The following is a 23,941-nucleotide window of genomic DNA, read 5'->3' on the forward strand; positions in this document are numbered from 1 at the left end:
TAACCATTTTCAAAATTTTCAACTCGGTGCCTTCCTCGGTCCCACTCGGACCACTCAGAGTTCCCCGATCCACGTTTGCTTCGCTGCGTTTCGATTCTAGGGAAATTCAATTTTTAGTATATAGGTAGAGCCGGGGTGGGCTTCAAATTTAGGTATGTATCTTGGGTGACATGTTTTTAAGAAGTAAATCTAATCAGACTAAGCGAGAAATAAACATTTTTATCTGTTAATTTTTGAAAAAAAACAAAAAATAAAGCCTTTTTTTTTCTTCCAATTTTATTAAACTTCCAAAAAAAAAAGGAGAATTTTATTTTATAGTTTTTTTTTATGTTTTCTTCTCTTTTTATCCATTTATTTAAATGAAATATTTAATAAAATGAAAATCATATAAAAAATTATTTGAAATTATCAATTCAATTAACTTTTTTTTTACAAAATTAATTCAATTAACTTTAAATTGGGTTTGCCTTTGAAACTTTAAATTGACAGTTTAATTATTTATTTGTCTTGTCCACTCCAATTAAGAATTCCAATCACCTAATATTCATAATATTTGAGAGTAAAAAATTTGCAATAGCTGAAATTTATACCTAAAAGCATCATAAAATGTTGTCTTGCATATTACTTGGCTAAAACACCCTTTACTATAAAATAAAATAATTTCCCCCTCCCCCCCAAAAAAATAAAAATAAAAAAAAAATTTCCTTCAATGATTCACAAATACCAATTAATCGACATATTGCAATAGGGAATTAAAGAAAAATATATGCATACCTTTCGATTTTAGAGCAAATGAGAAGTTCTCATTTACAAAAATTTTAGAGCAAAGAAGTTTTATATGGTGGCTAACATTGCACGAGTAATTATTGGGCGTTTTTAGTTCAAATGCATATTTATTCGTAATTATATATAGAGTTCACCTCCTTTCTTCGAGAGAGTATTAATTTTTTTTTATATAAGTTTAAAGAGCTCTATTTTTTGTCATTTGAAATTTCATATTGCTTTTATGGGTGTGACTTAACATGTATTAATAAAATTATCGTAATTTTGTTAAGGTATGTATATACTTTTATGTAATAAAATTACATGTTATTTTCAAGTGTCTTTATGTAAAGACTAATTTTTTGAGATTTTACATCATTTTATGAAAAGAGTGTGTGCATATAAAATATATAATTAGGTACACATTAATAATATTTTCATGATTTTATTAAGAAATGTGTGATGTCACTGTCATCGATATGCATTCTTTATTAAAAAAAAAGCTTTCATTTGTATTACCCAACAACATTTTATAATTTTCACATTGAACGGATTGAATTAATCTCAAGCGTAAGTCAGATGTAGGGACAACAAAAGGTAATATATCTAAAAAAATATTTCATCAAAATTTACATACGATTAATATTCTCAATATTTAATCTCAATTAAAATTTATTATAAACTTCTATTATTGATTTATATTTTAAAAATTCAATGATTCTATTAAATATTTGAATTATATTCATTTAAGATAATACATAATTTATAAAATTTATTATAAAATATATATTTTATATTTAATTAGTTATTTTTATAAATAAATTCAGATAATAAATATTTAACATATAAAATTTAAATCTATTTCAAATAGAAATTTCATGATATTAAATAAATGAGGATGCCGACTCATTGCTTTCGAGTTTCGCTTGAAAAGTTTTCAACTATCTGTTTCTTGTGCAGATTATGACTGAAGGATGTCAGGCTGGGCCGAAGTTGGTGGGCTTTAGATCCACGAACAATAGCTAAAGCAATATCATTAGAAATGCCATTTTTTCTGGTTTTAAAATTTTAAGGTAAATTGCCTAACTTTATATAGTCTTAATGGTTGAATGTACATCACTCATCAATAAAGTTAAATTTAAATTTTTATTTTTTTTTAAAATATAAAGTAAAATTATAGTTGTAATTTAAAAAAAAATTATTTTAAATATTATTTAAAAAGAGTTAGAAAATTCTAATCATTTTAAAATAATTGTAATTTAAATACATTAAATTTAATTTAAAATTAAAATTTAATTATTCTTATTTAAAACAATTTTAACGATGATTTAAATATGAATATTAAACAAATGATTGGTGAGCCTCTTATCTGTCATTCCCATTTTAAATGTGTATTTATTTATTTTTTCTTCTCTCACAACTTAATAAAAAAAAAAAAAAAAACAACACATGGCGTAATTTATTTATTTTTTTTCTACTTTTTGAAAACCTTTTCCAAGAGAGAGAAGGCTTAGGCTCCACTTTGGTAAAGACCGAAGAAAGAGAGACGATGATGGTTGGTCTGAACTGAAACCCACATGGGACAAAAGATGCTTATCCTCAAGACCTTAACACCTCATTAACACCGTGGCATTTCAATGCCAGTATATACTTTATTCCCCTACTTTCTCCAAATTGCCCTCCCTTCCTAACCCTACTCCTTATAAATAATAAATTTTAAATTTTATTATTAATTTTAATTTTAACTATTAAATCATTTACATCTAAAATTATTTAAGCTTAACTATATTTTTTAAGTCATGAAAATAATTTTTTAAATATTAGTAAAAGTGATAAATTTTAATATAAATAAATAAAGAGATTTAAAGCCTTTTTACCTTTAAAAAATAAAAAATACCAACTGATTATCCTTTATAAGTTTAAAATTTAATATTTAATTCAATCTAAATATATTAATTTAATTTATAAAAAAAATTTAATATTTACAATTTCATTTTTTATTTTAATTGAATTAATATCATTTTGGATTGGCGGCTCTCTAAGCCAATCGGCAAAACATATCATATCAGAATTCTTTTCTACCAACTAAGGGCAGTTCCGTCACTACGCAAAATTTCGAGCTCCAAATTTTGGAAAGCTACCTTTTAAAATCTTCATATTACCCTTACTATTATTTGACCAAAGAATGTAGGGAATGAGGGCAAAATAGTAGTTTCATAGTGGGAATTATAGTCTGTGGGCCCGTCCATATAAAATAGGAAAATGAGGTAACGTGAGTGATCCGCGCACACAGCACAAAAGAAAGTGTGGGCTGAAAGGAGAGAGAAAGGGAAAAGTTCGTTTGGAGACGTTATCGGACTCCAAATCTACATTCCGCCGGATTTTGGGAACCCGGTTCGTGTCCGGTCTAGGGTTTTCAAATTCTTTGGAGAGATAGAGTGTTACAGAAAATGAAGAATATTAATTAACGGATTTGGAATTCTCCGATTCCTCGGAATTTGTGACCATTTCTTGTTTAGGTTTTCGACGATTTATCTTGGGGTTTTTTCTTTAGGGGGTTGAGGGATTCAAATATTTTTTTAAAAGGTTTTTCTGGTGCTTATGAGGTTGAATTTGGGATCTGCAGATTTGGGGTTTTGTTGAGGGGCAATTGTGGAGCGTCTCATGATGTTTACGCCGCAAAGGAAGGTGTGGTCCGGCTGGTCGCTGACGCCACGAAGCGAGGCCCAGAAGAGCGGAGCGGGGTCGGATCCAAATATGAATGCGAACGGTCCAAAGAACCTGAATTCTGTGGACGGGAGCGTTTTGAAGGGGAAGACTGTGGCTTTTGCTGAGCCGGTGACTCCTAATGGCGTTGGATTGGCCTTGGAAGGTGATGGAGTGGAGAAGATTTCAAACCTCGAAAACGAGGTTGGTATATTGTCCTCCTTATTGAGAATTTTGTTGAATGTTTTTCCCCCAAATCCTGCTTTTTTTTTTTCGTCATTTTAATCGTTTCATATGCTGTTTTTTATTGGTTGTATATTTTATTTTGGTAAGTGTAAATGGGGGTACTTGGTGCTTCAGTTAGCTAGTTTCAGGAATTAGTAACTTATAATAAGTCTCATGCTTGTGCTACCATGGTAGTTAAGAAAGCTATAGAGTTGTGCTTTGACGGCCACACTATGACCGCTCGATCTTACTGGGATTCTTATGAGTATAAAATATGGGTATGTTCCAAGCAATGAGCTTGGGTATGGCTGTTTTTAATTTTCATTTTCGATTTTCTGCTGGTTTGATGTATCTGCGTTTCATATCCACGCCCAATTGTGCTTGTCCAATATTTATACTTTGGGACAAAGCCAAGAGTTGAAGCAACTGTGGCTACCGTATAACATCAGGATATAACAGCAATTGCCGATATGCACAGCCTTAATTTCATAGATGCCCATAGTGATATCACAAATGTTTTTGATGTTGAGAGCTTTAATGTTTGATGTGGCTTCCTGAACTTGGTGATGAGCACCAAAATCCTCTTTTGGAAAAATTTATATTTCTAGCTTTGGTCAAACAATGTTGTTGGAAAAATGAGGTTGCTGGAGACCACGGGTAGGGAAAGAGAGTGGATGTGTAAAAATCTTCATGAGTAGGGTAGTAGCTTGCTTTGGATTTTTGTACGTGATCAAATTACTCTTTTGAAGAATCTTGAAGATGACTAAATTGCTTTAGTTTTGTTGATGCCTTCAGTTGGCCATTTAGATTGTTGATTAAAATAAGCCTCATTTTTAATGTTTATAAGCATGCATTTTTCTGAGGTAGGCAATGTGCATTGTAGTACATTAGAAACCTAATTTGTTTAATGGAAGTTGATATAGGAAAATTTAAGCAATTTGTAGATCAGTGCTTGCTGTGGCTGAGACTTGGTTAATTAGGGTTTTTAAACCAATGGGGATGTGTAGATTTTTTTTAGGCTTTCAAGACTCTTTGGAGAACAGGGAAATTTGATGGCAAAAGAAAAGGTTGGTCTTCCTATTTAATGAATTTTACTAAAAGTTTTTCTGCAGCAGCCAGCAGGGAACATGTGTGTGTGTGTGGAAATTAAGAAGAAAGATAACCACTATTTACATTGATAAAAGCTACTTAACCCTAACCATAATTAGGTTGTAGAGTAGATAATAGAATATTGACTGGAGAACATAGAGATCAACAGATTGATCAAATTTCAGGCTACACTACCAGGAAAGTAGTCGACTAGTAAATTCGTTTTCTTATGAAGTCTGCTTTCAATTCTGATTTTGAAGCCCTATTTATATATAATCAAACTGCCATAAAATCTGATCTTCGCCTTTTAGACATAGTTTAATCTCAATCGCAATTGTCTAAAATAATTTGATCAAAAGATTAGGAAAAGACATAAATAACAATACCCTAAAATTACTACAACAGCATGGACAGTTGTTTGAAAATTTTCTAAACTGTTGCTCCCACATCACTCTTGGACCCTTTTTATCCTACAATTATTGAAGCTCCTAATTAGGGAACTATAGAGAAACACTAGCTGAAGACGAATGAAACCTTAAAAAAAAAGCTCGAGATTTAAAATTTCTGGAAGATTCTATACTTCATGGAAATACTAATTATGCAAACTATGTAGGAATTTTGGAGGTCACAGCTCTGCCATTTTTGTGTAAGCATGCCCAATTTAAAAAAATTTTAATCATCAACTGATGTGGTTTGGAACTGCTAAGTCACATAATTGTAAGCTGCCAAAGTGATTTATGAAGTAACAATGGCTGTGTATAAATTTTATTTTTATTTGAGACACAAGCTTATTATTGTTATTATGGTCATTATGCACCCGTTGTCTTCATTTTTAATTTGTTTTGTACATTATAAAAATTGCATTTGTAACGAATTAAGCTCTCTTTTCATTCAATCATGGGCTTCTTGTGTTTATTTTGTGGTTCTGAATTCTGATCTGATCTGCCAACCTATATACCAGCTGTTTGACTATCAATACAATATGGGGCTTCTATTGATTGAGAAGAAAGAATGGACGTCAAAGTATGAAGAACTCAGGCAAGCAATTACAGAAACTACAGATGCACTGAAACGAGAACAAGCAGCACATTTGATTGCAATCTCTGATGCTGAGAGGCGAGAGGAGCATTTGAGGAAGGCCTTGGGTGTTGAGAAACAGTGTGTGCTTGATGTAAGATTTATATTTTATTGTGTGTGTAATGTGTATGTGTGCACACAACTGTCACATATATCACCTACTCACTGAATTACATGAATACATTAAATAGTTTGATTGAATGGGAATATACTGGGTATGCATCAGTAGAAATTAGAACCAATACGCCACTTTTGTGTCAGACAATGCCCACAAGTATAAATGTTTTCACCCCTTTAAAGTTGCTATCTATTAGAAAATGCTCTTTAGGCACACATATGCTTAGCCTGCTGGTAGGTACACTTCTCAACTTGGGCAAAGGCTTGAGTTTGAGTCCCCCTTCTCTCTCCTTATAAGCAGAATTTTAAAAAAAATGAGGATGTTATCATAATTTTGACCATTGGATTAAACAATATATTCATTTAGATCATGTGCAGTAAATTTCAAGTCAATTGGATATTTATAGATTGATGTAAACAACTCTTTAAGACTGAACTATCTGTTAAAAAAGCTTGAAAATTGCACATTGCCTAAGTATATTTGAATTTTGTAATAACATATAAGCAATACAACTCAACTCAACTTAATTAAGCCTTTATCTCAAAGATTTAGGGTCGGCTATATGGATTCGCTTTCTCCACTCTAAACTATTTTGGGTTAAATCCTCAGAAATGTATAATACTTCTAGGTCATGTTGTACTACTCTCCTCCAAGTCAATTTAGGTCTACCTCTTTTTTTCTTTCTATACTCTAACTTAATGTGCTCTACTTGTCTAACTGGAGCCTCCGTATGTCTACGCTTCACATGACCAAACCATCTCAATCTCCCTTCTCTCAACTCATCTTCAATTGACACCACTCCTACCTTTTCTCTAATACTCTCGTTACGGACTTTATCTAGTCTAGTATGGCCATTCATCCACTTTAACATTCTCATCTCTGCAACTCTTATCTTAGATGCGTACGACTCTTTCAGTGTCCAACACTTACTACCATATAACATAGCTGGTCGTATTGTTGTACGGTAAAATTTTTTTTTCAATTTATTGGAAATTTTACGATCACATAAAACTCCCGTGGCACGTCTCCACTTCAACCATCCGGCTTTAATCCTATGACTAACATCCTCCTCACATCCTCCTCACATCCTCCATCTACTTAAAATACTGAGCCTAAATATTTAAAGTGATGATTTTGGGACAGTGATTAGTAGATTATAATGATAAAATAGTGATTATTGGATTCAACTCAATGGCTTAGATTCAGAAAAAAGGGTCGGGAGGGGGGGTTTCAACCCAATGGGTTAGTGCTTTTATTGAATCAATTATTTGATTTTCAAGTTCACTATTGAAAGATCTGTTGCTAGTCTTTTATCTTGGCGCTGCTTTGAAACAATCAGTGTCTGTCTCTCGTGCAATTAAGGTGATTAAGCATGTAAAATTTGACTGTCACATAGGGCCATGTACATGACCTTTCTGGCAGATGGCAGCCCCTGCTGCTGCTATATTCTTTGAATTTATTATTTTGTCTTTTTGTGCCATTTATATCACTACTATCAAGCATTAAGTTATTCTCACTTGTTACTTGCCTTCTTTATGTTTTAGGGGCATTACTGGTAATTAATTAATCTCTTGGTCCTTTGGATTTAGTATATATTATTATTATTGTTAGTAGTAGTTGTGGTAGTAGTAGTAGTAGTAATAAAATTGATTTGAGATTCTAAATTCATGTACTGTTAAATCCAGCAGTCAATTTATTAAAAACTGAATCGAACAAAAAGTTATGAAAATGGGTAAAAAATTGTGGAATTAACTAATGTAAGTAGATCCTGTAACTATACACATGTATTCTTTTCTTTTGTTAGTGTAAGTTCATTAGGCATCTGATACAGCAAGGGTTGGCATAGTTTGCTATTGTAAATTTTTGAATGATATGATTCTTTGAATAATTTCTGGAGAATGCGTGTTGCCGCAGTTGGAGAAGGCAGTTAGTGAGATGCGTGCTGAGAATGCAGAACTAAAGTTTACAGCTGATTCAAAGTTGGCTGAAGCAAATGCATTGATCACTAATGTTGAAGAGAAATCCTTGGAAATAGAGGCAAAATTGCGTGCTGCCGATGCTAAGTTTGCTGAAGTGAGTAGAAAGAGATCAGAGATTGATAGGAAATCACAGGATGTGGAATCTCGTGAAAGTGTTCTTAAGAGGGAGCGCTTGTCCTTTATTGCAGAGTATTCTCAATGAACATTACTTCTTTGTTACATTTGATTCTATTTGCTTCCGTAATTGTCTGATCTGCTATTTGACAAATCATTTTTCAGGAGAGAAGCACATGAGTCTGCTTTATCTGGGCAAAGAGAGGACTTGCGAGAATGGGAAAGAAAATTACAAGAGGGAGAAGAAAGGCTATCCAAAGCACAAAGGATTATCAACCAAAGAGAGGAAAGGGCCAGTGAGAATGATAGGATCTTTAAACAAAAAGAGAAGGACCTTGAAGAGGCGCGAGAAAAGATTGATGAAGCAAACTCAATCTTGAAAAGTAAAGAAGATGAAATGAACAGCAGACTGGCTAATTTAACTCTAAAAGAGAAGGCATGCTTTTTTTCGCACTGAGTAGTTGTTGATTCCTTAACTGTTATTTCTGCTAATGTATCCTGTTTGATTTGTGCAGGAATTCGGCGCTACGAGAAAGAAACTAGAGATGAAAGAGCAAGAGTTGCATGCCTTAGAAGAAAAGCTAAATGATAGAGAAAAAGTGAGTCCTTGCAATGTCTTTTTGTAATATCTTGTGGGAAATGTGAAAATCTGTTAGAATGTTACCTTATGATGGCATGTTCTGGGTGCTTGGTAATTTTTTTTCGCTTGGTATTAAGTAGTGGACTTCACAGTTGTTTATGTTATTCTCCCTGGTATTTTATCTACTAAATGAGTATGCCATATCCTTAGTCCCCTTTTCTGGAATTTTTATCTCTCCTCTTCATTTTGTTCATCCTCTTCATTAAAATTCACACTTACATCCTTATCCACAAATGTTTTGCTAGTTTAGAACTATACTGTGTAAATCTTTTGGTATATCCGTAATAGTCAGTCCTTAATCCTTTTTTTTTTCTTTTGCATGTGACATCCACAGGCTGAGATTCAGAAGCTCATTGATGAACACAATGCCATTTTGGATGAAAAAAGGCGTGAATTTGAATTGGAAGCTGACCAAAAGAGGAAATCTCTGGATGAGGATCTGAAAAGCAAGGTGGTTGAAGTGGAAAAGAAGGAAGTTGAAATCAAGCATGTGGAGGAGAAAATTCTGAAAAGGGAGCAAGCATTGGATAAAAGGTTGAATAAGCTCAAGGAGAAAGAGAAAGAATTTGAGTCAAAATCAAAAGCACTAAAGGAAAGGGAGAAAACCATAAGATCTGAGGAAAAGAATGTGGAGACAGAGAGACGACAACTGAATTCTGATAAAGAGGATTTTCTGAATCTCAAGGATGAACTTGAGAAGACAAGAGCTGCCAATGAAGAACAGCTGCTGAAGATTCGTGAAGAGAACGAACGGCTCAAAGTAAATGAAGAAGAGAGGGCTGAGTATGTTCGATTGCAGTCTGAACTAAAAGAGGAGATAGAAAAGTGCAGGCATCAGGAAGCATTGCTTTTGAAGGAGGCTGAAGATTTAAAGCAGCAAAAGGAGAAATTTGAGAGGGAATGGGAAGATCTGGATGAGAAAAGAGCTGAGATTGAGAAAGAGCTGAAGAGCATCAGCGAGCAGAAGGAAAATTTTGAAAAGCTGAAAGTCTCGGAAGAAGAAAGAATAAAAAATGAAAAAAAAGCAGTGGAAGACTATGTTAAAAGGGAGCGGGAAGCTCTTGAAATTGCCAAAGAATCTTTTGAGGCCAATATGGAGCATGAACGGTCTGTGATAGCTGAGAAAGCTCAAAGTGAGAGAAAGCAAATGCTGGATGAGTTTGATCTTCAAAAGAGTGAACTTGAGAATGATTTGCAGAAAAGGCAGGAGGAGATGGAAAATCTTTTGCGCAGTAAAAACGAATTGTTCGAAGAAGAGAAAGAAAGAGAATTAAATAACATTAATTTCTTAAGAGATCTAGCTAGAAGAGAAATGGAAGAAACGAAATTGGAAAGAATCAGGATAGAAAAAGAAAGGCTAGAAATTGAAGAAAATAAAAAGCATCTTCAAGAGCAACAACTCGAAATGCGAGAAGATATTGATAAGCTTGGCGATCTTAGCAGGAAATTGAAGGACCACAGAGAACAATTTATTAAGGAGAAAGAGCGCTTCATTTTGTTTGTTGAGCAACACAAGAGTTGCAAGAACTGTGGTGAAATAACTTCCGAGTATGTGCTTTCTGATTTAATATTGTCACAAGAAATTGAGAATGCAGAGGTCCTTCCCAAACAAGGGTTGGTTAATAATAATGTGACAGGAGATGATAATCAAAATCTGGTGGCGGCTGCGAGGCAAGAGATTGATAAATCTCCCACTGCATTTCATTCGGTATCTCCAGTTTCATGGCTCCGTAAATGCACATCAAAGCTATTTAACTTTTCCCCAGGTAAAAAGAATGAGCCTGCTGCTGTACAAAATCTGACAGAGGGGGAACCTTTGTCTGTTGACAACATGGAAGAACCATCAAAAGTAATAAATTCCACTGTAAATGAAAGGGAGTCATCTTTTGCAATTGGAAATGATCTATTGGATCTCCAGAGGATACAGGCAGATTCTAGCATCAGAGAGGTTGAAGCTGCTCAGGATTTGTCAGTTGATGATCAGAGCAATATTAACAGTGAGGCTCTGGAAATTCAGGAGGACTCTCAGCGGTCTGATTTAAAGCTTGGCCGCCAGCTTCATAAAAGACTCAGGCCAAGAGTTAGCAGAACACGCTCAGTGAAGGCAGTTGTACAGGATGCCAAGGCTATACTAGGGGAATCTTTGGAGCTAAATGAGACTGAAAATTCTAGCCATCTGAAAGCTGAAAGCCGCGATGAGTCTAGTCTTGCAGATAAAGGAACTCCAAGAAATGCCCGGAAACGGAACCGTGCTCATACATCTCAAAATACAGTGAGTGAACGTGATGGTGAAGAAAGTGAGGGACATTCTGATAGTGTCACAGCTGGCAAGCGTAGGAGGAGGCAACAAAAAGTTGCTGTTGTGCAAGCTCCAGGGGAAAAGTGTTACAATCTTCGACGACCTAAGCGGTAAGTTCTCAATTCCAATGTTTAATTATTGACTTAGCCATGGGTACCGTAAATTCTTAAGGGGCAATTTATGCAACATTGGCCTGACCGAAGCATAATAGCATGGGTGCTGCATCTTGTTTTAAACTTTTTAAACTTTAAAAGGTTAATACTTGGCATGTCCATGCAACATTTGTTCTTCACAAGTTATTTAACATTTTCTATTATTTCTGGCAATTAACACATGAATTTTTGTCTTATGTAACCAGTGGAGTCACAGTTGTGACTGATAAAGCCTTGTCAGATAACAATCGTGAAAACAAGGAAGATGGTGTTGAGGGTCTGACTTTGACGGGGATGGTTAGTGAGAATGGTGGGATTCCACACACTGAACAGGTGAGTGCCTTGGAAACCATTGCGATGTGACCTCTTTGACACTGGTAACTTTTAAAAAGCCTTCCTGGTTTGACTGTCATTTAAATATCCACACAATAAAATTGGATGTGTTTATATCTTTTGGCAGTTGGAGAAGGTCTCAGATGATCAGGATGGTGATGCTGATACAACCAGAAACATGGTTGACAGTGCTGCATTGAGTGAGGAGGTGAATGGTACTCCAGATGCCGCCGGTCAGTATGGTGTTGGAGATGAGTACAGGAGTGAATCCCGAATAGAAGATGAAGATGAGGATGAGGATGAGGAAGATGAGTCTGAACAGCCTGGTGAAGTCTCAATTGGGAAGAAGCTTTGGACTTTCTTCACAACGTGATGACCGAATATTGTGTTTGGTTGGGTGGCTTTTATGGATTCTTGATTGTTTAAAAAAAAAAAAGAATATATATATATATATTTTTTAATTAGGATTTGGTGTTAGGAGTTCTTTGACGTGTATTAGTGTGTATTAACAAATCAAATGTAGTAATGAAGTCTTAATCCAGGTGGAGGGATCTTGTTTTCTTTGGCCCTCGTTTTCTTTTGGTTAGGATTCAGGATTTTGGGGGCTGTTATAATTCAGTACAATCGTAGATGATTTGATGTAGCAATGACCAGTGCGATATTAAAACACTGGAGACATCTTCCACATCACCCATATTGTTTGCATCAAAGTGCTTGTATTTTTTTTATACTTCGTGTATGTTGTGGACTGCTGGAGATCCCTTACTTTGATCGAAGCCAATGGAGCAGATACAAGCCTGATTAGCAATTCGTGCATTTTCAGAACAATCGAAAAGAGAAATAGAAAATAAACGAACGGTTGAGAGTTGGTGGCCTAAAGGCATTTTCTGGTGAGAGTCTGGTTGCGATCAAAGATCTGAATGGACGCGCTGTTTGCTTCTCCAGATCTGTTCTTGCGCCATCCCCATCAATTTTTTTTACTCCATCCACAATTTACCGTTAACTCGCTCAATCCACCAAAAAAGGGAGAATCTCTCGGTGAATGCGCCTACATCAACAAATCGGAATATACACTAATTTAGAGTTTCCTATCCGGAATAAACCGGCTACAATAAATACCATTAATTAATTAAAAAAATTAAAAATAATTCGAACCTAAAAAAAAAATTAATCAAATACAATTATTAAAAAAAAAAATTCTTTTTACCTATTCATAAACTTAATAATAATACTATTTAAGTTATACATTTTTTATATTATGAAACATGTAAATTTATTTTGTAATTATTTATTGATTTTTTTTTCTTCCAATTGTTATACATTTATGATTTATTTAAAAATTTATAAAAAATTATATATATTTTTCAATTTTTTTTTTAAAAAAAAACACTAAGTTAAGATAAATAATCCGACTTTTTTAAGGACTAAAACACGAGAAGCTTATATCAACTCCCCCATAGTCAATAAAGGATTAGATAATCAAAGCAAATGCTACCTTGCCAGCTATACACATCCAACAGGAAGCTATGAATGATATTGATCTAGACCAACACTATGTCAAACTGCCTCTACCTATCTTATCACCATTGGATGACCATACCAGAAAAAGGGAGAAAAAAAAAATAATAATAATAAAGGCCTAATTACTTTTGTGAAGTTGGGTATCAAAATTGGCTTTGCCTTCCGTTACTTCAAAACTCAGCTAACTGTACAACTGGTTCTCTTCCTTGACAAACTATACACTTGGTTAGTTTTATTGGCTATTCTTCTCACCCATCCACTGGTGCTTCCTGTCCCAATATTCTGCAAATGTCGCTTTCCATGAGGTTTCAGATTGCAGTGCAAGTACTTAGCTTCGGGCCTTCAAATCCCTATAAAATTTAGCATAAGTGGTTTAGACTTGAGATTGGATGTTACTATGATTTTGAACTACATGATAAGGGAAAACATGAATTTTAAGATCAGACACAGAAGCATTGAAAATGGAAGCTTTAACCAACCTGCAGCGTGGTATGCAGCAATCTGTCTGTCCACAATTTCCTGCATGCAGCTTCAGTATGAACCACACCTTTTTACAAGGCACACAACCTCTGGAGATCCGAATGGGGCACTTAGATGCATGACAGAATAACCTTTTGATTTGAAGGCAGTTAGGGTAAGAGCAGGGGTCACAATTGGTTGCTTCACATTGAGAGGCATGTTGTAGAACATCTAGCAGTTCCTTTAGCTACGCCACCAAGTTACAAAAGTAAATGTAAATGCTCCAATCACTACATTAATTTATCCTTCCTCGAGTAAAATGCCACAGATAGCATTTTATTTTAAATTATCAATTCATAAATATTAATGATAATAATCTAATTACCTTGCAGACATATAAGAAGAAACAAAGAGTATTCTAAATTTTATCATTCAAACAATGCTTCAAAAGTGAACGTCAAAGTAGATTCTTCATACCTTGTGCATTTTCCGCTGTGCAGATATACTCTCATTTTCACAATTAGCTGCATAATAGTGATAAGTTGACCTGCGAATATGCAAAGAACCAAATTTCTCATTATAGCAGGTGGCACAAACATTACTATCTGTGGTATCAGTATCCTGCTGGCAAATGCTGCAGGTTTCCCCAGTAGTGGGAATTGTTGGATTATGAAGATGATGTAGGATCATCATTGAGGAATGCTTGGCTCGGCGAAGTGTGTCAAACTGATAATGATTCTTGTGACAGAAACCCAAGAAGGTATGCCTATTTTCAAATAACCAATTATCCAAAATAGCATCTTCATCCTTGGTATCAGATGGAATATCATCAACCATAACCTGAAAAGAGAACAAAATATTAATTAAATGTGCCAAATTCGTATTTACAAAGATTACTTCAGTTTAAGTTTGAGATTCACCTTAGAAAGTAAATGCTTTTCTTTGCTACCTATAGCGTGTGTTTCCCCACCATTAAGGCCTTGCTCCATATCATGGCATCTGCAAATGATATTTTAGAATAAAAGACCAACGAAAAATACCAGAACTACTCTGTGCAAAATTTGGAGGAGCAGCAGGATCTCAACCATACATATGAAACTGAAATGAGAAGCTCCATGCCACAAAGAGCTCATAGAAGAGCCTACTTTTCTATTAGTATGCAGTTTACCTTTCACAAAGCTGAAAATTTTTGCACTGATTGCAACACCAACGCCATCCATAAAATATCACTTCATGGCAGTATGAGCAAACAAATCGCAAATGGACAATAATGAAGTCCTCCTTAAAAGGAAAGATGGTTTGTCCTAGCTGATAAAGGAAAAGATGGAAATTAGAATAACCGAGACTCATGGAATAACCAATCACACAGAATGAAAAAAATGGCTTTCTTTAGATTCAATATACTGAATTCATCTATACTTCTTCCAGTTTCATGGAAGATCTAGTGCGGAGACAAATGCATATATCCAACTATGCTCATCATTATATTATCCATTTCAGAAACTTGCATGCAAACAGAGAAATCTCCAGCATTTGAAATGGCTTGGCTTAAGACGCTGGTAGAAGAAATAGAGGAAATGCTAATAAGTACATTCCCTTCCAACCCTATATCTTCTATAACATTAACAGAAGCCAATGTTGACCTTATCAATTTACTTTTATATATCTTAAAGATACTCTATGAATCCACATCATTGTGCTTCTTCTCAAATGATTTACCTTGAAAGCATGGTTCCCACACCTAATTGTTTCTATTGATGATTTTGAAACAGACATAAGCTGCCTACAAGGCATCTAACACCATATTAGTCCGATGCAAGAAATATGAGTTGGTTTGAATTTGGAAGTTGCACTCGTCATTCTTTTACTCTTAACCCTTTGAAGTAATGGGAGGTTTTTCAAAGTTTAAAAACCTTCAACTTGTGTTTGGGAGGGTATGTGATTTTTTGAAGCAATGTTTTTGGAGGCTTTAAATTGGTGAAAGTTTTCTCTTTACCTTCAAATACCTTAAAATACTTTCCTCTCAAATACTGAAAAATTATGAAGGCTTAGCAACCATGAAAAACCTTACTACTTTACTCCTCCAGACAGAGTGTAAATTAGTGATCTTGCTGGAATTCTTAATTGACTTCTTAGAGGAACCTCCAGCTGATTTGAGGCAAATAAACTCATCTTGACTATGCAAAGACATATATCTAACAAAATTAACTGCATATTTAACCAAAAAAAGAAATTGCACAAAAAATAGAAAAGAAAACTAATATACATGGAGACATACACATTACTCAGAGAGAGAGAGAGGTGAGATTACTTTTTGCATCAGTATAATATCTTTAGTAACACCACCAGAAGGATTTGTATGCCCCAAGGCTTTTAAAGTTCTCTTTGTCATTACTTTCTTCACCTTCCTCCCTGAATGTTCTCCATTTTGTTGCTCAATATTCTTGATGACATTCTCAGCAGCACCAGACCAATAATCACCATCAAAATATGGCAAACGAGCTGCCGTTACTTTGCAATAAAAATGCCCAGTAGGAACAAAGAAGTGATCATATAAATTAGTGAAATCAACCACAATATTTTCTTTGGCTGCTTTTCTTAGCATTGAATGATACCTGCATATCAGTTACTAGTCAATAAATGTGCTTACTAGCAGAGAAAGGCAAGAAAACAAAACAAAGAGGGAATAGTAATAGCCATGATGAGGGCAAAAAGAAATGCAGAAGAGTGGCTCAAGATGAGGGCAGGATTATGCTCCCATAAGAATGTTGAGCAGAACTCAACCAGAGTTTACACACTCGCATACACACAATATGCAGAAAGCTTATCAGAGAGGGAGGGATACAGACCATTGCCGCAACTTGTCAGACTTTGGAGTCTTCTGAATTTCTGGATGGCAATATAAGATATAATCTTCTTCCTTTAAAGGAGGGCAGGCCCATAAATAGCAAGCGATAAAACCTCGTTTCTTACAGTATTCAAGATATCCTATCTGATGATGGGAAAAGACAATAAGAAAAACAGATAAAGAATCAAGATTGTTCATAACAATCAAACAGGCATCAAAGATGGTGACATTACCAATATTTCATGGTAAACAACTGTACGAAGAGCTTCTCCAGCTGCAGTCTTTGTATCAGGCCTAAAGTATTTAACAGAATCAAGATATGAGATATAAACACAACGGTGATTTGGCTGACTGCACTCTGAACCAAACTCTTGTACGTACATGCCAAAAAGGCATACATCTACTCCTTCAATCTTCTGAAACAAAAGAATCACCTGAAATAAAAAAAACCAAGCAGCCAAGTTTTAACATAAACTTTAGGACTGCCCAATAACAGATGAGGGGCAAATTTCAGAACTTGCACCAAAATAAACTTAACATCCTCCACAAATTTATATAAATATTAACATTTCTTTGAGGTTTGACCAATGAAAGCATGCAACAAAAGCTGGCAAGAAATCAGTCTATTTAAAGTTTAAACATAGCCGAAGGAAGATTAGTGCCATAATATCTGCTATTTTCAATGCTCAAAATAAGTTTCATAACGTCCTGAAGGAATTATGCGGGAAGTGAATTGATTCATTCATGATCTTAAAAGCAAAATCTCACCTTTGATCTGTATGGAAATTCATCAGGGTAATTCCCATCATGAAAAATTTCTAGAAACTGCTGCTTCACTTTCAACTGTTTGTCAACAGACAACACCACTCTTACAACAAGATCATCTGCTCCAGGAACCTAGTAAGCACAAAAAACAGAAATGTTCAGAATACTGGGGCAAAAGTGAAAAAAGAAAACAGGAAAAAAAAAAGATCAAATTTGTCTTTAGCACATATGTTACAGGCAGAGGATTTTCATTATAAGAAGACCAACTCTTAGAAGTCTGAACAAATTTCCATGAAATCAAATATGTACCATTTAAAGATACGTTATTTGTTATAGAAACATAGTTTAAATAGGTAGTCCTTCAGAAAGTTAATTTGTATCCTTCTTTCTTCTTGTAACAAGCAATCATGATTCTCAAACACAAATATTCAAAGTTTTACCCTTCTCTGTAGAATATAAATGAACCAAACTGATCTAGAACAAAGGGAAGAAAAATAAAAAACCAGGAGGAACCAAGGACCAATCCTTGAAAAAGAGAACTAATTCTCAATAATTTTATTTAATCTCAATAATAATCATAATCCAAAGCTACTGAATAACAGAAAATTAGCTCTATTTATAGAGCTTACAATCTTAATCAAATTAGGAATAGAAATCCTAATTCAATTCTAATTAGGAATACTAAATAAGATAAATTAGGAAATAATAAACTTAATAATAATAAAATTCCCGAACGATAAAAACTCTTCAAATGTCCTAATTCTATAATAATTAAAATTCCTAAATAAAATTTTAAACTTCCTATTCTGCATTACAAATACTCATCCATTATGACTATTCTTTATATTTCTTCTGCTTTCTGAGCATACAATTCACAACAAGCTGAATATTTGTAATTTGCATCCCGACAAGTAAACATTGCTAAAAATTACAGTACTATTGTGCAGAGTTGATATGTAATTCTAACCTCATCAAGGCTCCTTCCAAGAGCCTTTGCGCTCTCTTCTTTCTCCTGCTGAAGACGCCTAAAGAGTCTTTGCTCTATGTAGTCACTAAGCAATGTAGTAGGCAAATCTTTTGCACTAAAAACAGCAGCCCTTGGTAAAGGCAAATGTTCCCCCTGTTCAATCTCTTCTAAGCAGCATTTGGGACACACGTACTCAGATTTCCCTTCCATATCTCTTATGTCATTAAAGAGAGCACATATCTGGTGTTGCCAATGTTTACATTTGTCACACTGGACCCACTGCATTAACGCAAAAAAATCATGGACAATGAGTTTTCTATAATTTCCAAAGGCTGAGAAAGCAAATATATTGTTTTTTAGCTTACTGATTCTTCAATTTCATCATCATTCTTCTTCTTAACCAGCTTTGCCTTCAGAATACTAATTCCAAAGAAAGTGATACTCCCACCTCGAGAATCCCTATAACATGAGGTACAAAAACAATGCCGCATACCATTTTCCTCTGAGGTACTGTAATAATTCACATTGCACTTGATTCGAGAACCACAACAAGAGCAATATATTGGAACTGGGGCTAGTAACAGCTTATCTGCTGCACACAACTGGCATGTATTCTCATTGGCACAGTGCATTACTTGCTTTTCCTTTCCTCCCTTTGACATTCTCTAAGAAAAGATGTAAAAGGATATTAATGTTCATTCAAACGATTATGAAAGAATGAAGAGAAAGGATGAACTCCGGTAAGATCATGAGAAAACTACACATGTACTGAGCATTGAAAATATGAACACAAATTCATGAACTGGATATAGGCTTGAAATTAAAATTTTAAATTGGTGTAGCAGTGCAAATGTTGCCTCTTGCCTTGCCTGACGCCTTTCCTTGCCTTTAATAAGGCTGCATGCAACTACTTAAACTTCAGATCCACCAACTTAAGCGATCACAATCTAACAACTAAAGACATTGGACCAGAACTTGCATGGTCTGTTTCCTGTGCGATTGATGTAATTTATAAAACTTATTACAGCCAATGTTTGCAAAATACAGAAGTATGATCAAATGAGTTGCAACAAAAATGGATAAAACGAAAATATAGAATTATGATTGCAAGGCTTCATTCGTAGTAAAGGCTTTAATAACATTTGACTTCAGGAATCAAAGCATTAATAATGATGTACTTACCTGACCAATCCACTGCTGAAGACTTGAAATATGGTCCTTTATTTCATCAGCTGAGAAAAATTCAATCAAAGACACACCTCGTGTTTTTAGATTCTCTGGCTCCATTTCTTCTTCCTTTTTTGTTTCTAAATCAGGCTTGGCATGGTCAAAATTAGACATGACTTGTATCACCTCCTCTCTAGAAGTGGCACCCAGCTCTTCAGAAAGTGCAGGTGATTTATTAAAATATACCTCATTAGGCTTATCTTTTACAGCATCTGCAATCTCACCAAAACTACTACAGTCTATCTCCTGTGTCCTAGGACCATCAACAATTTGTTCTTCAGAAGGAGTATGCAAGTTTTCAGCATTCATTCTCAAAAGATTATACCCAGCACTGTTCCTAACCTGATCTACACTTGAAGGATTTTGCATGGGCTTTGAAAATTCAATGTTTCCATCCAAAACCTCAGAATTAATAGATACAGGAGATTCTGGCAATTGCAGCAAGGGTGGAAGTCCTTTAGGAAAAGGGGGTTGTACCATCAATGGAGCCAATATAGAAGCAATTCTGTTTTCATATGACAACAGACAACTGGACTTTTCAATCTTCAGATCCTTTGAAGGAGTCAGCAAGTTTTCTGAACTGTCAGAGCTGGGCTTGAAACGTTTTGTAGGTGGCAGCATGTTTTCTGAAGCACAAGAGCCAGACCCACCGGTTCCAGTAGTGCTTGAATCCATCATAAGACCATTGTACATATTTTGAAAACTTTGGTGACGTTTACTGGTATTAAATTGATCTTGAACAGGACCACAAATTATAGCAATCAGCATAAGAGCATTTATCAAAATGGAAATGTTCACACATGCACATGTGATTACTGCACACTGTTGAATGCAAATGAATAACAAAAGAAGCTAGACAGTCACCTGCTGGAATTGCAGGACTCTTGCAGCTACTATAAGCATGTAAACTCTTGTGTTCAACAGAAAAATGCAAATGGTTGCTAGGATTTGCTGGTCCAGCAATTCCGTTTGAACTGGAAAGAAGTGAAGAACTTTCTAAAGCAATATGAACTCCATGTATCTGTTCTGAGGGGAAATGAGAATGAATAGGAACTATTTCTCCAGCCATCTCCAATGGGTTACTGAATTGCTCATATGATGAATAAGGCCTCTGCTGCTTCTGCTCTTGAATATGTGATTTAGGTTGCACTACATCACCAAGAGTTGAATTCATTATGGAAAAATCCATGCTAGGAAAAATAGTGTCTTCAGAAATCAATTGGGGAACAAGTTCTGACATCTGCAAAATTGAATTGGGGAACTCTGAGCTTTCTCTGAGTGTAGATGAAAATGCCATTGCAGGAAGGCTCAGGTCATCTGCAACACCTGTAAACTCACCAGATTCAGTTTACCGGAAAAAGTAGTAACTCAAATGGACAAACACACCTATAAAGCAAAGAGATTATGAGTAAAAATACAAGGGAAAAAAGATCAAAAAAATAGCAGAAGATATGACAGGGCATGTTATATATATATATATAAAAAAAAAATACAAGCATACAAAAATCTATGTGTGAATAAGTCATGACCTACATCCAAAATCACAAAGGATAGTAAGATGGAAAAGAACAAAACCAAGCATGTAGGTCCATTACATATCACAAAATGGATAAACCATTCATGAATACAGTTTTGAATAATAAAAAGTCATGAAACATGCATAGGCACATACACCATAGATAATACCAGACCTTTTCTATCAGATCTAGCAGGACAATTATTACAGCTGAGACAGACAATTACTGGCAGATGTGCTACCACAAAGAGCTATGACAAGTTCTTAAATTGTATAACCAACCGTAGGATTTTACCTTGAAACTGTTAAGAAAAAAAAAAAAAAACAACACACACACACACACACTCATTTAGTAAATATTGAGATTCTGGAATTAATTTACTGGTTGGTAAAACTCTTAGAATCATCCACAACTTTGGACTAAACAAAAACAGGAATAGAAAAAAAAAATCAAAGAAAACTTCATAAAAAAACGCTTAAAATAAAAACAAGGAATGAAAATATTCAGAGAACACAAGTACAACTTGAGATCATTTGGCAGTTAAATTTTCAATTTAGCTACTAATCAACAATTATAAAGCTGCAAAACATAAGATTAGCTGAAATAGAGTAATTAAATCTCATAAAGACTTCAAGAATGAAAAATGCACATAACATGTGGAAGATTATGCTGTTGGAAACTGTCTTTGGATGATGCCTCAAGACAATATTGATAGTCACCCTTGGAAAAGAATGGTCCACCTTCATAAGCTCCAATTTCTGAAACTTTATCACTGTTGGAATTTCTTGTAATGGTGGAACCCCTATCCGAAAATGATGTAATGACAGAACTTCTATCATGTGAAGGAAGCAACTCATTAGAAATCTTCCTCATGTGTGAATCACAGTACAAACTTGCAAGTCCTAGCTTGTTTCCACTATCAAGAAATCCTACAGGGGAAAAGAATTATGAGAAGTGACATAGAGATATCAAATTATGCAGGAAACATGTCAGAAGGGATCAATGGATTACCTTTTAGGAAGCTAAATTGATCATTGTTTCCAGCCATCATTGGGTTATAGTCAGTAATATCATTGTTGAAGTGATTAAAAGGAGGGTATGCTGCATCTGAATTGCAACTATGAGTCAAACCCAGGGCTGGCAACACTTCACAGGTGGGACCACTGTAGCTGGACACTTGTTGACTACAGTTTAGGTCAACCATGTCCTTTTGATAAAAATTTTGCAACCGCTCTCTCAGTACATCCAGATTCATATACTCCTCCTAAAAATATTTGAAAGAACTTTACTAGTTTGACTTGTGCTTTCATGAAACTTCAAATGAAGTAAAGTGAAATCAATTGATTCTTCAAGGTTTAATGTACTACTCTCAACACACCACCCCCCCCCCCCTCCCGCCCACCCCGCTATCCCCACCGTGTAATTAATTTATTTGACACAAGAGATGAAGTTATAAAATATTTAAGTGATGACCAGTAAACATACTCAATTTTTAATTCAAGAGAGGAACTAAGCTGCATGAATTTTCACAATAGCATATCAATCTAAAATGTGGTGCAAAGCAACAGAGGGCTATTGCTTGACAACGTAAGCTATTACTCAAGTTGAAAAAAAATTAAACAACAAAGATAGGAATGATCTAACTATCAGTTTAATTATCCAAATAACATACCTCTGAAACAGCTTCCATAAATAGTTTGTTTTCTAAGACATTTACAATATTAGATCCTTGCTCTTGCAATTCCAATTTACAACTTTCAGCACTGCATAAGCATTAGAACAGTCACAACAAAAGAAACTTTTTGAAATATAATGGATCAAGATTCATTCAATATAAATTCTTTTAAATACTCTCGTGCTCCTTGGAGTTTATGTTGAAAACAAATATTTGATAGGTTTAAGGAAAACTCATAAAACTTACATTTTCTCTCTAACTAAATCACGAAAGAAACTGATTCTGGGATCTTTGCGCCAGTCACTCAGGCTATTCAGGTCATTTGTTGGGTACTGATTTAGAGCATTTGCTCCCAACTGAGATTGATTGACAAATTTTGAGAAAGGATAGCTTGGTGTCTGGCCAAAGACCTGCCCTGGCACGTATCCATTTGCAAGCATCTTTATCAGTCACGTAGGTTTATTCAAACTGCAAGAACTATACAACGATTAGAAATTGAATAACAAGCATAATATGAGAAAATTTAAAAAAAAAAAAAAAGATTTGTTCATCTAGAAACATCTTCATCTCAATGTACTTTGTGAGCTACTTCATCATTCAGAACCCCCCAAATGCAAGAATGTTCTAAGGAATTTACCATATCAAAATGCCTCCACCCATAAACTCTGGTGTTTGTCTACATTCAAACCAATTCCTACCAAATTTACAATCAGTTATCATGAGCAGAAAAGTAACTAAATCGAAATTTAAATAAAACCAAATACAACCACAGATTTCCACTCCATGATATAATTACTAGAACCAAATTACCGCCAAAAGAAAACCAATTGTCGTACATTCTCCCTACAATTTTACCAGAACTCTACAAAGCCTATAGAGAAAAACAATCATCATTTACCCGCCAAAACTTCTGCATATCTCCCATAGCCCAAAACGTTTCATTAAAAAAAAAAAAAAAAAAAACGAAACGCACGTGTGCGTTAGGGCCTTGGAATTCCCAAGTCCCAACACAAGGAAAACGACACTTTTTCCCTAGCAGCAGAATGAGAATGATAAATGAAAGCAGAAGCACAATTCAAGGGAAGAATAACACCACCAAATTGAAAATTTACAATGCTGTTGGTTCGTCGGCGAGAAAAGTTGAGTTACAGAGAGACGACGGATAAGGAATAGTAATTACAGACAAAATCGACAACCAATTTAAAAAAGCCCTAAAAAGAAGAGAGAGGAGAAGTAGAATTAAAAGAAGGGTTTAAGGATAGAAAGAGACCTGCGGAGAATTTTGGGTTCGGCTGCAGAACTATTTCAGGTTTGGATTAGGCTATATGCTGTTTTACTTATATATATATATATTCTCTGTCCCTCCTTTTTCGCTATCTGTGTCTGTGGCGGTGGGCCAGACTTTTTATTTTATTTTTAATAATCCGCATTCGCGCGGAAAAGGTTGATGGGTGGAACCCGTTACCAC

General features: G+C 34.8%; 2 protein-coding genes across 12 annotated transcripts; one reads left to right on the plus strand and one right to left on the minus strand.

The window, feature by feature from the left end:
- Positions 1-3,033: 3,033 nt before the first annotated feature.
- On the plus strand, positions 3,034-12,222 carry LOC110656022 (nuclear matrix constituent protein 1). Of its 2 annotated transcripts, XM_021812534.2 has the most exons (9): positions 3,035-3,281; positions 3,389-3,672; positions 5,744-5,953; positions 7,892-8,145; positions 8,236-8,506; positions 8,586-8,669; positions 9,045-11,119; positions 11,368-11,494; positions 11,622-12,222. In XM_021812534.2, exons 2-9 carry the CDS (start codon positions 3,427-3,429, stop codon positions 11,865-11,867), a joined length of 3,513 nt encoding a protein of 1,170 aa, XP_021668226.2. In that variant the 5' UTR covers positions 3,035-3,281; positions 3,389-3,426; the 3' UTR covers positions 11,868-12,222. The 2 variants fall into 2 exon arrangements, with proteins under 2 accessions (XP_021668228.2, XP_021668226.2); XM_021812536.2 differs by having other exon boundaries at positions 3,034-3,672; positions 11,368-11,538; positions 11,622-11,768.
- Positions 12,223-12,888: 666 nt separating this feature from the next.
- Positions 12,889-23,846, minus strand: LOC110656023 (histone acetyltransferase HAC12). Of its 10 annotated transcripts, XM_058153384.1 has the most exons (19): positions 23,744-23,846; positions 22,720-22,941; positions 22,471-22,561; positions 21,810-22,062; positions 21,518-21,727; positions 20,146-20,607; positions 19,237-20,015; positions 18,420-18,719; positions 18,055-18,333; positions 17,091-17,219; positions 16,704-16,756; positions 16,556-16,616; positions 16,324-16,466; positions 15,786-16,089; positions 14,643-14,782; positions 14,395-14,473; positions 13,952-14,314; positions 13,495-13,721; positions 12,889-13,365 (listed from the first exon to the last, which is right to left on the minus strand). In XM_058153384.1, exons 2-19 carry the CDS (start codon positions 22,911-22,913, stop codon positions 13,344-13,346), a joined length of 4,089 nt encoding a protein of 1,362 aa, XP_058009367.1. In that variant the 5' UTR covers positions 22,914-22,941; positions 23,744-23,846; the 3' UTR covers positions 12,889-13,343. The 10 variants fall into 10 exon arrangements, with proteins under 10 accessions (XP_058009367.1, XP_058009365.1, XP_058009366.1 ...); XM_058153382.1 differs by having other exon boundaries at positions 16,556-16,756; positions 21,810-22,059; XM_058153383.1 differs by having other exon boundaries at positions 16,556-16,756; positions 21,539-21,727.
- Positions 23,847-23,941: the final 95 nt, after the last annotated feature.

This window comes from Hevea brasiliensis, chromosome 9 (assembly GCF_030052815.1).
Source record: "Hevea brasiliensis isolate MT/VB/25A 57/8 chromosome 9, ASM3005281v1, whole genome shotgun sequence".
NCBI classification, from domain to species: domain Eukaryota; kingdom Viridiplantae; phylum Streptophyta; class Magnoliopsida; order Malpighiales; family Euphorbiaceae; genus Hevea; species Hevea brasiliensis.